Source organism: Callithrix jacchus, chromosome 10 (genome assembly GCF_049354715.1).
Source record: "Callithrix jacchus isolate 240 chromosome 10, calJac240_pri, whole genome shotgun sequence".
Classification (NCBI taxonomy): Eukaryota; Metazoa; Chordata; class Mammalia; order Primates; family Cebidae; genus Callithrix; species Callithrix jacchus.
The window spans coordinates 115,785,137-115,798,878 of NC_133511.1; the positions used below are offsets into that span (position 1 = coordinate 115,785,137).

The 13,742-nt window shown below is 38.6% G+C and overlaps 1 protein-coding gene across 1 annotated transcript; it reads right to left on the reverse strand.

Moving 5' to 3' along the window:
* Positions 1-289: 289 nt before the first annotated feature.
* OR10W1 (olfactory receptor family 10 subfamily W member 1) lies at positions 290-3,101 on the reverse strand. The gene has a single exon (XM_078339319.1). The coding sequence runs from the start codon at positions 1,385-1,387 to the stop codon at positions 443-445; it is 945 nt and encodes a 314-aa protein (XP_078195445.1). The 5' UTR covers positions 1,388-3,101; the 3' UTR covers positions 290-442.
* Positions 3,102-13,742: the final 10,641 nt, after the last annotated feature.

The window sequence follows — 13,742 nt, forward strand, 5'->3', positions numbered from 1 at the left end:
ATAATATTGCACCCTTCTTTTATTGCATGCCTTTTAGGTCTAGGGCTGAGAAATCTTTCTGTTATTGCTAGAATGTTAGTGTCCTGCCACACTTTCTTGGTTTCCTTACCCATAACCACTGCAGATAATCCTTTAAAAATATTTTTTAGTTAAAAACCACTGAATGAGCTATCTCTTCCCAGCTGGTAAACAAAGTATTATACTTGCCACTTTAGATCACCTTATGCTCATTCGTTCATGTAGTTCTTTCTGAGAAGAGAAATTACTGAGTCAAATTATAGAAACATTTAAAAATCATTGGTACAAATAAATAAACAGTATCCATATAATTTATACCATCTTTTAGGTGAGTTTTAACATCAAATGATAGAAGTCCCATTTTCATAGAGATTTGATGAGCTGGAACCAAATACTTGCCTGATAGATTGTCCTCTCATCTATCCTAGCTGTTCTGAGAAAGGCAGTTCCTGGTAAAAACTCTCCTTATGGCCACTTTCATCTCATTGTTCCTCAAGGCATAGATGAGTGGGTTGAGCAGTGGGGTTCCCAATGTGTACACCAGTGAGATGAACTGATCTTGCTTGGGGTGGTAGCTGGAGCTGGGGCGCAGGTACATGAAGGCACAGCAGCCATACTGCAGCAGCACCACAGTGAGATGAGAGGAGCAGGTGGAGAAGGCCCGGTGGCGGCCAGCAGCCGAGTGGATCTTGAGCACAGCAGCCACTATGAAGGTGTAGGATGTGGTGATGAGGAAGAAAGGCACAGCAATGGCTAGTGTGGCTGCCACCAGAACTGACTGCTCATGAACATGACTGTGAGCACAAACAAGATGCATGACTGGTGGCACATCACAAAAGAAGTGCTCAATGCCCCGAGCCCGGCAGAATGGCAGAGAGAAGATGAAAGCCACCAGTTGTAAGGACAGGAACAGACCACTGATGACTGATGCCACAACCAAGCGGACACAAAGAGTCAATGTCATGAGGAGAGGGTACTGCAAGGGGTGGCAAATGGCCACATAGCGGTCATAGGCCATGGCAGCCAAGAGGAAGCAATCAGCAATGCCCAGTGCAACGAAGAAAACCATCTGGGTGGCACAGCCCAGAAGGGTGATGGTCTTCTCTGACTGTAGGGTGTTGGCCAGGATATGGGGCACCACCACTGCGGTGTAGCATATTTCAATCCCAGAAAGGCTGCCCAGGAAATAGTACATGGGTGTGCATAGACAGGCTTCTGTGTGAATGGACACCACAATGAGGATGTTCCCAGTGATGATCAATCCGTAAACCACGCTGACTCCAAGGAAGGACAGAATACGCAGTTCTAGGCAGGAGGGATAGGCGAGGAACACAAATTCCAGCAACACTGAGTGGTTTTCCCAGGTCATTGAGCTAACAGTATTTCTCTGTGGAGAGTTACAAGGATAGAAGGAAGAATCAGACTGAAGATAAATTAGGTTACACCCCAAGCCATGAATCCAGTGTAATCAGGGCTGGAGTTAAAAACTGGAAGGATCAAGACTAGTTCTTTTTCTTTTCTCCACTTTTACCAAGTTTCTCCACATTAATATCTACACCTCAATTTCTACCTGCCAAGAGTTGGGCCAAACTATTTAAGAGACTATTGAAGAAAAATGGCAGAGGAAGTAGGTGGAATTCAGGAACTATTTTCAGAAGGAGTGGAATGAAAATTCAATTATTTCAGCAAATTTGCAAGAAAGTGTCAAGGAATTCTTGGGATGAAAAATCATTACGGTAAGGAGGAAAAGCCATTTATTCATTCACATATTTATTACGTTGGTGCAAAAGCAATTGTGATTTTGCCATTACTTTCAATGGCAAAAACTGCAATTACTTTTGCACCAACCAAATAGTTATGTTCAGTGTATCCTGGAGTATTGCATAAGTGATATTCTTGCTGCCAGTTGAGATGGGCCCATGGAGACAGGGCAAGAAATAAAAGATTTTGAGCAGAGAGAAGCTGGGGTATTTACCTCCCTGTCTCTTCCTTGCATGGCCATAGTTCTGTCACAGTTTCTTTGTAATGTAACTCTCAAAACTAGTGATAAGATGGGAAAGGAAGAAAGAAAACAATTACCCCTGGGGCAAAGGACTAACAGGCACTCAGTATGACAGTGTCAGGGATACACCTCAGAAAATAAAGTCCTTTCTACTCTTGGTTTCTCTAGCCTTATCTGATCAGGAGAAGTATAAGGATTGAAGGAAACAAGGTGTTTCATCATGTATTTCCTCCTGGCGTCAGTGAAGGCCTGAGAAAATATGTGATCCTAAGCTGCTGGAAACTTAAGAACCCTTCCTGTGAATTTGGGCATAAATATGAATGACTAAGCCAATGTATTTTTCATATTTCTCAGAAGCTAATGTGAAATCTGGAAGAAGCCATATATCTTCCACAAAAACCTTTCAATAAACACACATAATTTGCAAAGGGCATCCATTCCACTTCTTTTCCCAGACCAACTCATGTTCAAGAAGGTGAAAAAGACATAATATGTGACCTTGTTTCAACGTGCCAAATTTTAATATTTCTTGTTATTGAATATGAGCTTTGAAAAGAAATCTCTACCCAGAAGCACCATTTCCAGTAAAAATCATTCATACAAACCCAAGTCAGTGTCGCAAGCATGGGAAAAAATATGAGTAGGCAGCTACAAATATTAAGAGCACTTATAGCAGGAATGGCTCTCTCTGCTGTTTTTCCAGCAGCTAACAAGCAGTATCTATTTCAGTTGGTCCCTTTTCCTCAGCTGAACTTCAATAATGCTTTGAATGGTTTCTAATGCCACTTAGCATATTGCACATTATACTGTATCATGTGGAGGAGGGGCAGTGTATCAATGTGAAATCAGTGGTGAAGGGAAGTGATGTGGTTTGACTAATTCCATCTCCTGGCTTCATGATGTTAGGTAATACATAATTTCTCTGAGCTTCAATTTCTGTGTTTGAAAAATGGGAATAATAATTATACTTAAATACAAGAATTGCTGTAAGTTTAAAAGAGATAGTAATGTAAGATAACACAATGACTAGTCCATAGTAATGTAAAACTAATAAAATATAATTATCATTATTATTTGTAAATTCAAAGGCAGCCATTTTGCTTTGTTTACATTTCGGTCATTCCATATCAGCAAGCCTAATGTTGTACAAATTTTAGACACTCAATAATTATATGTTGAATGGATAATACATCTTGAAAATGTTACTTATACATTCTCTTCATTTCTACTTTCACTTTGCATGCAGTGAAAGATTTAAGATTATTCATAATCAAATCACTTGTTTAGGAGCCCTTATATAAAACAACTTCATATCTAAGATTTGGGCTGTGCTATGGAAAAATTTCTGTCATTCAAGAACACAGCATATACAAGTCCACAACAAGAAGATATCTAAAGGCTAGTCTACTATCTATATTATTATAGACAGATACTTCAAAATCTGTGTCACAATGATAACTTCTGAGTATTTTATTGTAGTCTATTACACTCATATCATCGTTTCAAAGAGTTATATTTTGTTTTTAATTGACAATAAAAATTGTGTAATGTGATGCTTTCATACATATACACATTGTGGAAAGATCAAATCAGGCTAATCAGCATATCCATCATGTCATATATTTATTATCTGAATACTGCTCTCTATAATATTTATCATACAAATACTGCATCTATAATGAAATTTTAAAATATTTACATCAGAGCTCTTAGAAGGCATAAACTTTAAGTGCAGGAAGGGACCTCAGAAATGGCCAATTAGGTCCCATATTAGATACTTGAATTTCCAATACAGTATGTGGACACTGGGTCACCTTCAATGCTCAGGGAATCCCATTACCTCCTAGGTTTGCTTGCTTTGCTGTGGAAAGACTGGATTCTCTGAAAGTCATTTCTGTAATAAACTGAAACCGGCCTCTGTGCAACTTCTACATGTTCCTTTTGTTCTACCCAATATGGCCATTTCTTTTCTTTTCTTTTCTATTTGAGATGGAGTTTCTCTCTTGTTGCCCAGGCTAGAGTGCAATGGCATGATCTCAGCTCACTGCAATCTCTACTTCCTGAGTTCAAGAGATTCTCCTGCCTCAGCCTCCCAAGTAGCTAGGATTACAGGCATCCATCACCACAGCCAACTAATTTTTCGTATTTTTAGTAGAGATGGATTTTCACCATGCTGGTGAAACTGGTCTTGAACTCCTGACCTCAGGTGATCCACCTGCCTCAGCCTCCCAAAGTTCTGAGATTACAGGTGTGAGCCATCACACCCTGTCCAATATGACCATTTCTACATAAAACGCAAGATGCTAAAGTGCTCTTATCCTGTAGCCCTGTTTTGTTTTCTTCCTAATTTCCTTTTGCTATTTTTCAGCTGACATGGTTTTTGATATATCTCACAATTTAAGCTCTGGGAATGTTCTCATTTAAAATATCTTTTAAAAAAGTGTGTAGCATGTGACAGATCACAGAGATGGTTACATTAAAAAGATCTAGACAGATAAAATAGTGGAGATCATGGTTCCAAGACAGTGAAAATTATTGTGTCGACATATCCACCAACTTGCCATTCCAAGTTGTTACTAAATATATTGCATAGGATAGATGCAAGATAAGAACACTTCATCATCCCTAGAAACCTTCCCCCAGATCTCAGTGTATCCAGGTCAAATTTCACATCATTCTCTCACCTTCCTTCTTACCTTTCCAGATGCCCTTTCTCAAGGTGGCAAGAATGTCCTGAGAAACATTATTTCTGTTCATTCTGGAAATCCAGATAGTCTAGACTAGAACAACTCTACAAATGTCTAGTTAATATTATGTAAAAATGGAGTTTAGCAGATTTGGCATTAAACAAACCTGAGCTAGATTCCCAGTGTACTATTTATAGCATAATCCCCTGGAAGATCATCTCACATTAATTTATATTCCCTCATGTTTAAAAGATGTAAATAATAATACTTACATAATGGAGTTGTAATGAAATTAGGTGAGATAAAGTATTTATAGAACACTTAGTTTGATGTATGAAACCTATTTAGTTGCATAATAAATGTTAATTCTTCCCTGTTTTCTTTGTATCTATTAAGGGTATGATAATAATATCTGCTTTATAGCAGAATATTAAATGAAGTACCATATGAATAAAAGATTTTTATTAATTCTTAAACCTTATAGAAATTTATATTTATTCAGTCCCTCAACATTTCTTTGACCGAGATTAGTTATTTCAATTCTAACCAGCATAATTGGGCTTCCAAGTGAATTTCAGAGAAAACACTGTAAGTCACAGGCTGAACTGGTTCTAAAATCCTGGAGCCTTTATCTGTAAAGCCACTATTTTATTTTTCTAGCTCAATGTCAGTCAGTGCTGGAACATTACAAATCTAGAAGGAGGGAGAAAAAACATTCTCTTACCTTACACTTGGAAAGGGAGAGAGATAAACTGATCCAGACTCATCTGGATATTCATAAAAGAGAGGACCTAGCAGTGATGGCTGACTCCTCTGTTAGATCAAGAAGGGAGCCTGGAGAGGCTGCCCAGTGGGACTGAGCCTTTATGTAACCTCCCACAGAAAAGCCATGGAGAAAGTCAATTGCTTTGTCATCTCGGGTCTTGTCTCATAAGTTCCATCTCCCAAAAGAAGGTAGCTTACTGATGGTTGACCTCCTCTCTTGTTACCAGATAATTAGTCCAAAGTAAAACTGTCTCTCCACTTGGGATACTCTGTCACATGGAGGATCTGGTGTATGCTTGTCAAGGTAAAGACTAGAATTCAACTGTTTAGTAATATTTTCAGTACCCAAAATAATTTCCTGAGAAACACCAGGTTTCCTCATCAAGGTCATTTGAGCCTTCTGTTTCAAGTCCATTCCTACCATATCTGTTGTATGTAGGTTCAGCCTAATTCCCGAACTGTTATTGCCCCAGAGAACTGAGACCCTATTTTATTTTGATCTTTCTACTATGGGGCCTAGCATAGTGTTATGTTATTAATAGCACCTCAATTAATACACATCACATGTTTCATCTTTTCCATGACATCCTTCTTTGTTAATTTTCATTGAGCAGAGACATTCCTATAGATCTTAGCAAATTAGCTTAATTCTTTTAAAAAAAATGTTGGTTGGTAATGGTTAAAAATATTTATATTTTTATAACTTACATTTACATGTTTGTGTGTGAATATATGCATCCAAGTGCCCACTTATTCACAGGCAATTCTCCTGAAGAGGTCTAAAGTGACTAAGGTAGCTCTTCAGGGTGTGTGTGTGTGTCTGTGGGGAGGATGGCCAGATCCCAATAGCAATAGCAATCCCTGAACCTGAGAGCTTCAGAGACTCCTGGGGTATCTTTGGTGCCAATAATGGAGGAGAGAGGGAATAGGAGGGGTAGGAAGCAAAATGTATTAACTGTTTGCTATATGCCAAGCAGTATAATAATCATAACAGCTAAGTCTAATATTGTACTTACTGTGCTCCACACAATTTGTACATATCAAATAACTTCATACAACAACACTAACAAAGAGATACGATTGGTATCACATATATGTATCATAACATTTAATCCTGGTAATAAGTCTACAAAATTAATCTTATTCCTGCTGTCCAAGAATAGATGCAGCAAGTAGCCAAGATGAAGTCTGCCAGATCCTGAGGTATATTATTTCTTCTACATCAAGCTTCATCCAGCCATATTGCCCTCAGTTGCTTTGCAAAAAAATTTTAATAGGGTTTTATTGTGAAATAAAACAAAAATTCAGAATAAAGACCACACAAAACAACTGTATAGCTTAGTGAAACATTATCAGCCAAACCTCCTTGTAATCACCACTGAGATCAAAAGAAAAGAACTTTGCCAGCCACCCCAGAAATCCCTCCACATGCTCTGATTTAAAAATAATGAGAACTTCCCACTCCCCCATTGTGGTTATCATCATGATGATGTTACCCTGTTTTTGACCAGTAGAAACCTTTTAAAGTGGCTGAGTCTTTCTGACATGACTCTATATCTTTAAAAAATTTTTTTTGTCAGTAGCTTTTGGGGTCTAAAAAACCTCAATTGCTTTTTAGTGAAAGTGAAATCTGGGATACATTATAATACAAAGACAAACCCTAATCTGGATTACAAAGCCAATATAAGGTTTAATCTTCACTAACTTCTAGCTTCCTCCTGTCTCTTTTCTCCAGTGACTCTGTCCTTTATTCATTCCCTTCTTCTTACCAGCTTCCTCTCACCACCAGGCCTCTGCACAGGCTGTTCACTCTGCTTGGAATGTCCTTTCTCTTTTCTTTTTACTTAATCAGCTTCTAATTATCCTTTGTCCCAGTTTCATGACAACTTCCTCAGTGAAGACTTTTTTGACCTTGGTTATGTCAGGGTCAAATGTATCTTTTGGAATGTTCATTTTGGAATGTCATTGACCCCTCCATCATTGCAACCATTTCAATTTTACTTGTATTTGTTTACTGTTTGATTCGCTTCTAGCTCTCCTGGGAGATTTTTCTCTTTGGCTTGCTAATGCTGTGTTTTCCCTGTGTCTTCACATGGTCTTCCTTCTGTATATCTCTGTCCTTAGAAGAACCCTAGTCATACTGTATTAGGGTCCATCCTAATGACTTCATTTTAACTCACTTACTTCTTTAAGACCCTGTCTCCAAATACAGCCACATTCTGAGATATCAGAGGTTAGTACTTCAACATACAAAATTTTGGGGGGTATATATATTAAAATTGGATAAAATATGCCACACCAAGGAAGTCTCTTCAGTTTTTCTCCATCAAGTAGTCCATCTGCCCAGAAGTATCTCCATCTTTAATGCTATACACTTACAGATGCACAAATAATCACATGTATTCACATGTACACATGCACATAAAATGCCAGACAACAGCAAAATAAAAAATAATAAGGCTTTGGTTGGCCTTGACCTGTGTTTGCATCCTGTTTCAACCACTGGCCATTTGTAAAGGCATGAGTATGTTATTAGAGTCATTATCCCCAGTCTCACAAATACCCGCATTTCCGTTCATCATCTCTCAGGGGGAAACACTTGGAGAACTAGATGAAGAAAACTCAGATATCCAATCAACCAAAAATGTCGTGCTAATGTCCTATATTTTACAAAGTAACTATTGGGAAATGCTGCAGTAATGAACCAAGTACTTCATGAAATAAATAATTTGCTGCTGCGATAATTCTACTTCCTTCACCCCGACCTTGATTTACAGACTGTATTTAATTAATCCCAAAGAGAATTTGAGAAAAAGGAGTTGAGGCTACTGGCATACTTTCCTTCAAGAAAGCTGATATTTTAAGAAACCAAACTTTAAAAAAAGAAAATTGAAAACTCAAAAAATGTGAGCGGGGTTCACAATTGTCAACGCAGACAGCCTCCTTGTGAATTATTTGTAAATACCACGTCTCAGGGACTTTCATGTCCTAGTTTAGACAAGCAAAAAACAAAACAAGGACTTCACAGAGAGAAGCTTCATGGGTGGGGGTCACTGGGGATGTGACCTCAACAGCTGAAACCATGATTAACAGTGATTCGGAAAGATTAGTAAAAATGAAGATAAATAAGCTTTGGTATCTTAATGTGGGTCAATGAAAAAAAGATTTGATTTGCAAATGTCTGACATATAAACTTTGGATTATTACATAGATATATAATATTACATAATACATAGGTCACCGAATATTTGTTTTAAATGGATATTTCTATACTCCTTGCAGAAGATCTGAGTGGGTGGTATTGGGTATGGGACCTTGGGGTAGCAGTTCCCCCAAATGCTGCCAGTGATGCTGATGCAGGGAGCCAGCTGACAGCCCATAGAAAGGTACTACTTTAGAGGAACTCAGGTTTGTACCAGAATTCACTTATTCATCCTACTATTTTGAATTTGGCACTCTGTAAAGCTTTTCTATAGCCCAAATCGCTGTCTCCATTCTAAGAAATTACTATCCAGGAGGGACAACAAAGTGAGTACTTTACTAGGACAAGTGTGGGCATGTTCATTTATGTATTCCATGCCTACATGGCACATAGGCACATTAACACAAAGTATGAGAAAAATTTAAAAGACAATTACATTATTGTAAGTGAACCATGTACTACACCCAAGCATAAATTATAAGTCAGCATTCCATAAAATTCTCTGTTCACATTTTTGTGCCATGTGTAAGGCCCAGATTTTCAGCTATTTCTCCCACTACTCCTCTTTAGATATCTGTATCTATATATATCTAATCTATAAGTAGATTATCTCTGTGTGTATATATATGTGTGTAAGTATATATACATATATAGATAGTGGGGGCTCATATGTGTTTGTGTGCTCATTTTTTTGTATATGATTGAATATGTTCTTTTTTTGTCAATTGGGTCTTTTTTTTCATTATACTTTAAAGTTCTGGGATACACATGCAGAATGTACAGGTTTGTTACATAGGTATACAGGTGCCATGGTGGTTTGCTGCACCCATCAACCTGTCATCTTATATTAGGTATTTTTCCTAATGCTATCCCTCCCCTTGCTCCCCACCCTCAGACAGGACCTGGTATGTGATGTTCCCCTCCCTGTGACCATGTGTTCTCAATGTTCAACTCCTACTTATGAGCGAGTACACACCGTGTGGTTTTCTGCTCCTGTATCAGTCCATGTTCCCGCAAAGGATACAAATGCATCCTTTTTTATGGCTACATAGTATTCCGTGGTATATATGTCCCACATTTTCTTTATCCAGTCTATCATTGATGGGCATTTGGGTTGGTTCCAAGTCTTTACTATTGTAAACAGTGCTGCAATAAACATACATGTACATGTGTCTTTATAGTAGAATGATTTATAATCCTTTGGGTTTATAATGGGATATAATAATAGTAGATTATGGTAGGATATAGTAGGATATAATAATAGTAGAATGATTTATAATCCTTTGGGTTTATAATGGGACATTATGGCAATTCCTCAAGGATCTAGAACCAGAAATACCATTTGACCCAGTAATGTACCCCAGAACTTAAAGTATAATTAAGAAAAGGAAAGAAAAGTTGAATATGTATAAGTGAAAAAAAAGGGGGAAAGACCTGAATAGATGTTTCTCAAAAGAAGACATACAAATGGTAAACAGGCATATGAAAAGGTGTTCAACATCATTAATCATCAGAGAAATGCAAATCAAAACTACAATGAAATATCATCTCACCCCAGTTACAGTGACTTTTACCCAAAAGACAGACAATAATTAATAATGGTGAGAATGTGGAGAAAAGGGAATCCTCGTACACAGTTGGCTGGAATTTAAATTAGTTCAACCCTATGGAGGTTCCTTAGAAAACTAAAAATAGAACTACCATACACTCTAGCAATCCCACTGCTAGGTATATATTGAAAAGAAAGGAAATGAGTATATCAAAGAGACATCTGCATTTTCATGTTTACTGTAGCACTGCTCACAATAGCCAAGATTTTGAAGGAACTTAGTGTTCATCAACAGATTAATGAATAAAAAAATGGGGTACATAGGATGGGGCAAGGTGGCTCATGCCTTAATCCTAGAAGTTGGCAGGCTAAGGTAGGTGAATCACTGGGGTCAGGAGTTCGAGACTAGCTTGGTCAACACGGTGAAACCCCGTCTCTACTAAAAATACAAAAATTAGCTGGGTGTGGTGGGGCAAACCTGTAATTCCAGCTACTCAGTAGGCAGAGGCAGGAAAATTGCTTGAACCCCGGAGGCAGAGGTTGCAGTGAGCAGAGATCACACTACTGAATGACTGCCTGGGCGACAGAGCAAGACTCTATCTCAACAACAACAGCAAAAATAAAGAGAGAGAGAATGAGAAAGGGAGAGAGAAAAGGAGTACATATACAAAATGGTGTACCATAGACTGGACAGAGAAAATGTGGCACATACACACCATGGAATACTATGCAGCCATAAAAAATGATGAGTTCATGTCCTTTGTAGGGACAAGGATGAACCTGGAAACCATCATTCTCAGCAAACTGACACAAGAACAGAAAATCAAACACCCCATGTTCTCACTCATAGGTGGGTGTTGAACAGTGAGAACACATGGACACAGGGAGGGTAGCATTACATTCTGGGGTCTTTGGGGGGATCTAGGGGAGGGACAGTGTGGGGGTGGGGAGTTGGGGTGGATAACATGGGGAGAAATGCCAGATATAGGTGATGGGGAGGAAGGCAGCAAACAACACTGCCACGTGTATACCTATGAAACAATCTTGCATGCTCTTCACATGTACCCCAAAACCTAAAATGCAATAAAATATATATTTTAAAAAATTAAAAAAACAGAATGAGATACTGTAATTTGAAATAACATGAATGTAACTGGAGGGCATTATGTTAAGTGACATGTTATCATTCATTTGTGGGAGCTGAAACTCAAATCAATTGAAGTCATGAGGATAGAAGGGGTGGGAGGAAAGTGGGGATAGTTAATGGGTGCGAAAATATAGTTAGAATAAATAAGACCTAACATTTGATAGCACAACAGGGTGATTACAATCAACAAAAAGTTACTGTACATTTAAAAATAACTAAAAGAATATAATTTGGAATGTTTGTAACACAGATATGATAAAAGCTCAAGGTAACAGATGCCCCATTCATCCTGCTGTGATTATTATGTATTGCATGCCTGTATCAAAATAACTCATGTACTCTATAAATATATACACCTACTATGTACCCACATAAATGAAAAATTAAAAAAAAGAACAGACAACTCTAACATGATATACTAGAAGGTCCGATATGAGCTATCAGTTCACTATTATTAAGTACATTGATTTGAATACTCTGAGAAGCAGATGCCAACACAGGATTAGACGTGTAAGAGATATTGGGGTAAAATCTATTAAAGAGGGGTGGGGGAACCCAGGGAAGGCAGGGAGAGCTGTTGGACAATGATGCAGATCTGACCCTATATAAGAGGAAGGATTGAATAGGTAGAATCTCAGGCTGTAGGACAGTTCAACAGAGCTGATGGAGTGTCCTTAGTCAATCTCTTAAGTCACAAGTGTCCTACATCTTCCGGGAATAAGGTTGCCTCCATATTCTTAACACAACCATTGGCTGCGAGCAGTCTGTGGGCCATGTGGCCATGCCACAGACACAGTGGTGGATTGGTTTTAGCATCTGGAGAAATCCAAATCCACAAATCATGCTTCTTTCATCTGGAGAGCTGAGTGGCACAATTCCATGGCTACCTCATTAAAGAACAGATACTAAGGAAAAAACTATTGTTCTGATCAACTCGTTCCTCTTGTCCTTGCTTTGTGAAAGTTCTTTACTCCAGACCCCTTGTTGTTCTCATTTTCAGAGTGTTCTTAATGTGGCCTTTGGTTTATGAAGGCACAAAAATATCCCAAGGTTTTATGGTAATATTCCTAGGAAGCAGAAATTTCCTTCAATAAACTCTGAAGTGGGCCAATATTTTCTTGTTCTTATGAATCTGGGAAAGACATTAGTGCTGGTGACAATAATGATAATAAAATCTCTGACCTTACCTTCTGTGCAATAAAAATCTTTAAAGAGAAAGAGTAACATTCTCATTAGACAGAAACATACCTGACATGCCCTGGGTGTTCCTTCCTGACTCCATGTCTGGCAATAGTGGGAGCTTGGTAGTTTTCCTCTTGTATAGACTGCACAAGAGGAGAGACAGGCAGTGAGCAGGGGAATCTTGGAGACATAACATGTTTTGGCTAATTGTTCATTCTCTTCCAGTCAATAGATTATAAGAAATAAAATCTAGCCTCCTTAAAAATACTTGCAGTAAGTTTACATGACAGCTAATGGTGGACTGGATTAGGATAGTATGGATGGAGATTGTGTAACTATTTTCTTGGATTAGCAAGAGATAATTAATCCTGTGGTTTGGTCTTAACCAACTAGTCCTTTATTCAGAACTCCAGCTAGATTAGGAGATTTGGGACCATATTTCAACTCCTGTCAGAGAGCAAAGGACTGGAAAGTGCTAGGCAGGAGTTAGAGCCCATTTGGGTGGACTATGATCAAGGGAAGAACTCTATTTTCACGAATTGATGACTATGGAGGGAAACTGAAGCAAAGCTAATTATACAATGTCTGGCCTGTCTAGAAGTCCAGGCCAGGAATACATTAGAGTGATGAGGACAGATGCAGGAATCTGGGTGGGCAGGCAGCTAACACCAGGATCGCTTTTAACAAGAAGAAAGATGGCCGCAATAGTGCTGGTTCTGGGTTAAGATTTCAGGTCCAGGAAGACTGGTGAGCACGTGCCAGAGAGACCTGGTGGGTTATCATCAAGTAGGACTACCCTGTGCAAAGGAGCCACTAACTTGGTGAGCTCCTTCTCAAAGAGGAAGGATCATATAACGCTAAAGTAACACACCCACTCCAAGTCTGCAACAATCTTATTTTCCACTTTAAAACTATGTTCCAGTAACCTGATCCCTCAAATTGCATAGTTAGAATCGAGGAATTCTAGAATTTTTCCTCAAGTCAGCACACCCCAATGGTACACACGCTAGTCCAGGACATGCTAAGGTGTAGCTGTACTGATGTTGTGGACAGAGTGTGAACTTGTGAACTGTGAACATATACACAGTGATTGGTTATCTATGTCTGCCATGTAAGTGGGAGGAGGTAGTGCAATACTCAAGCCAGGGAAATATAAAACCTGAAAAAGGGGGGACTCTGGTAAATTTGGC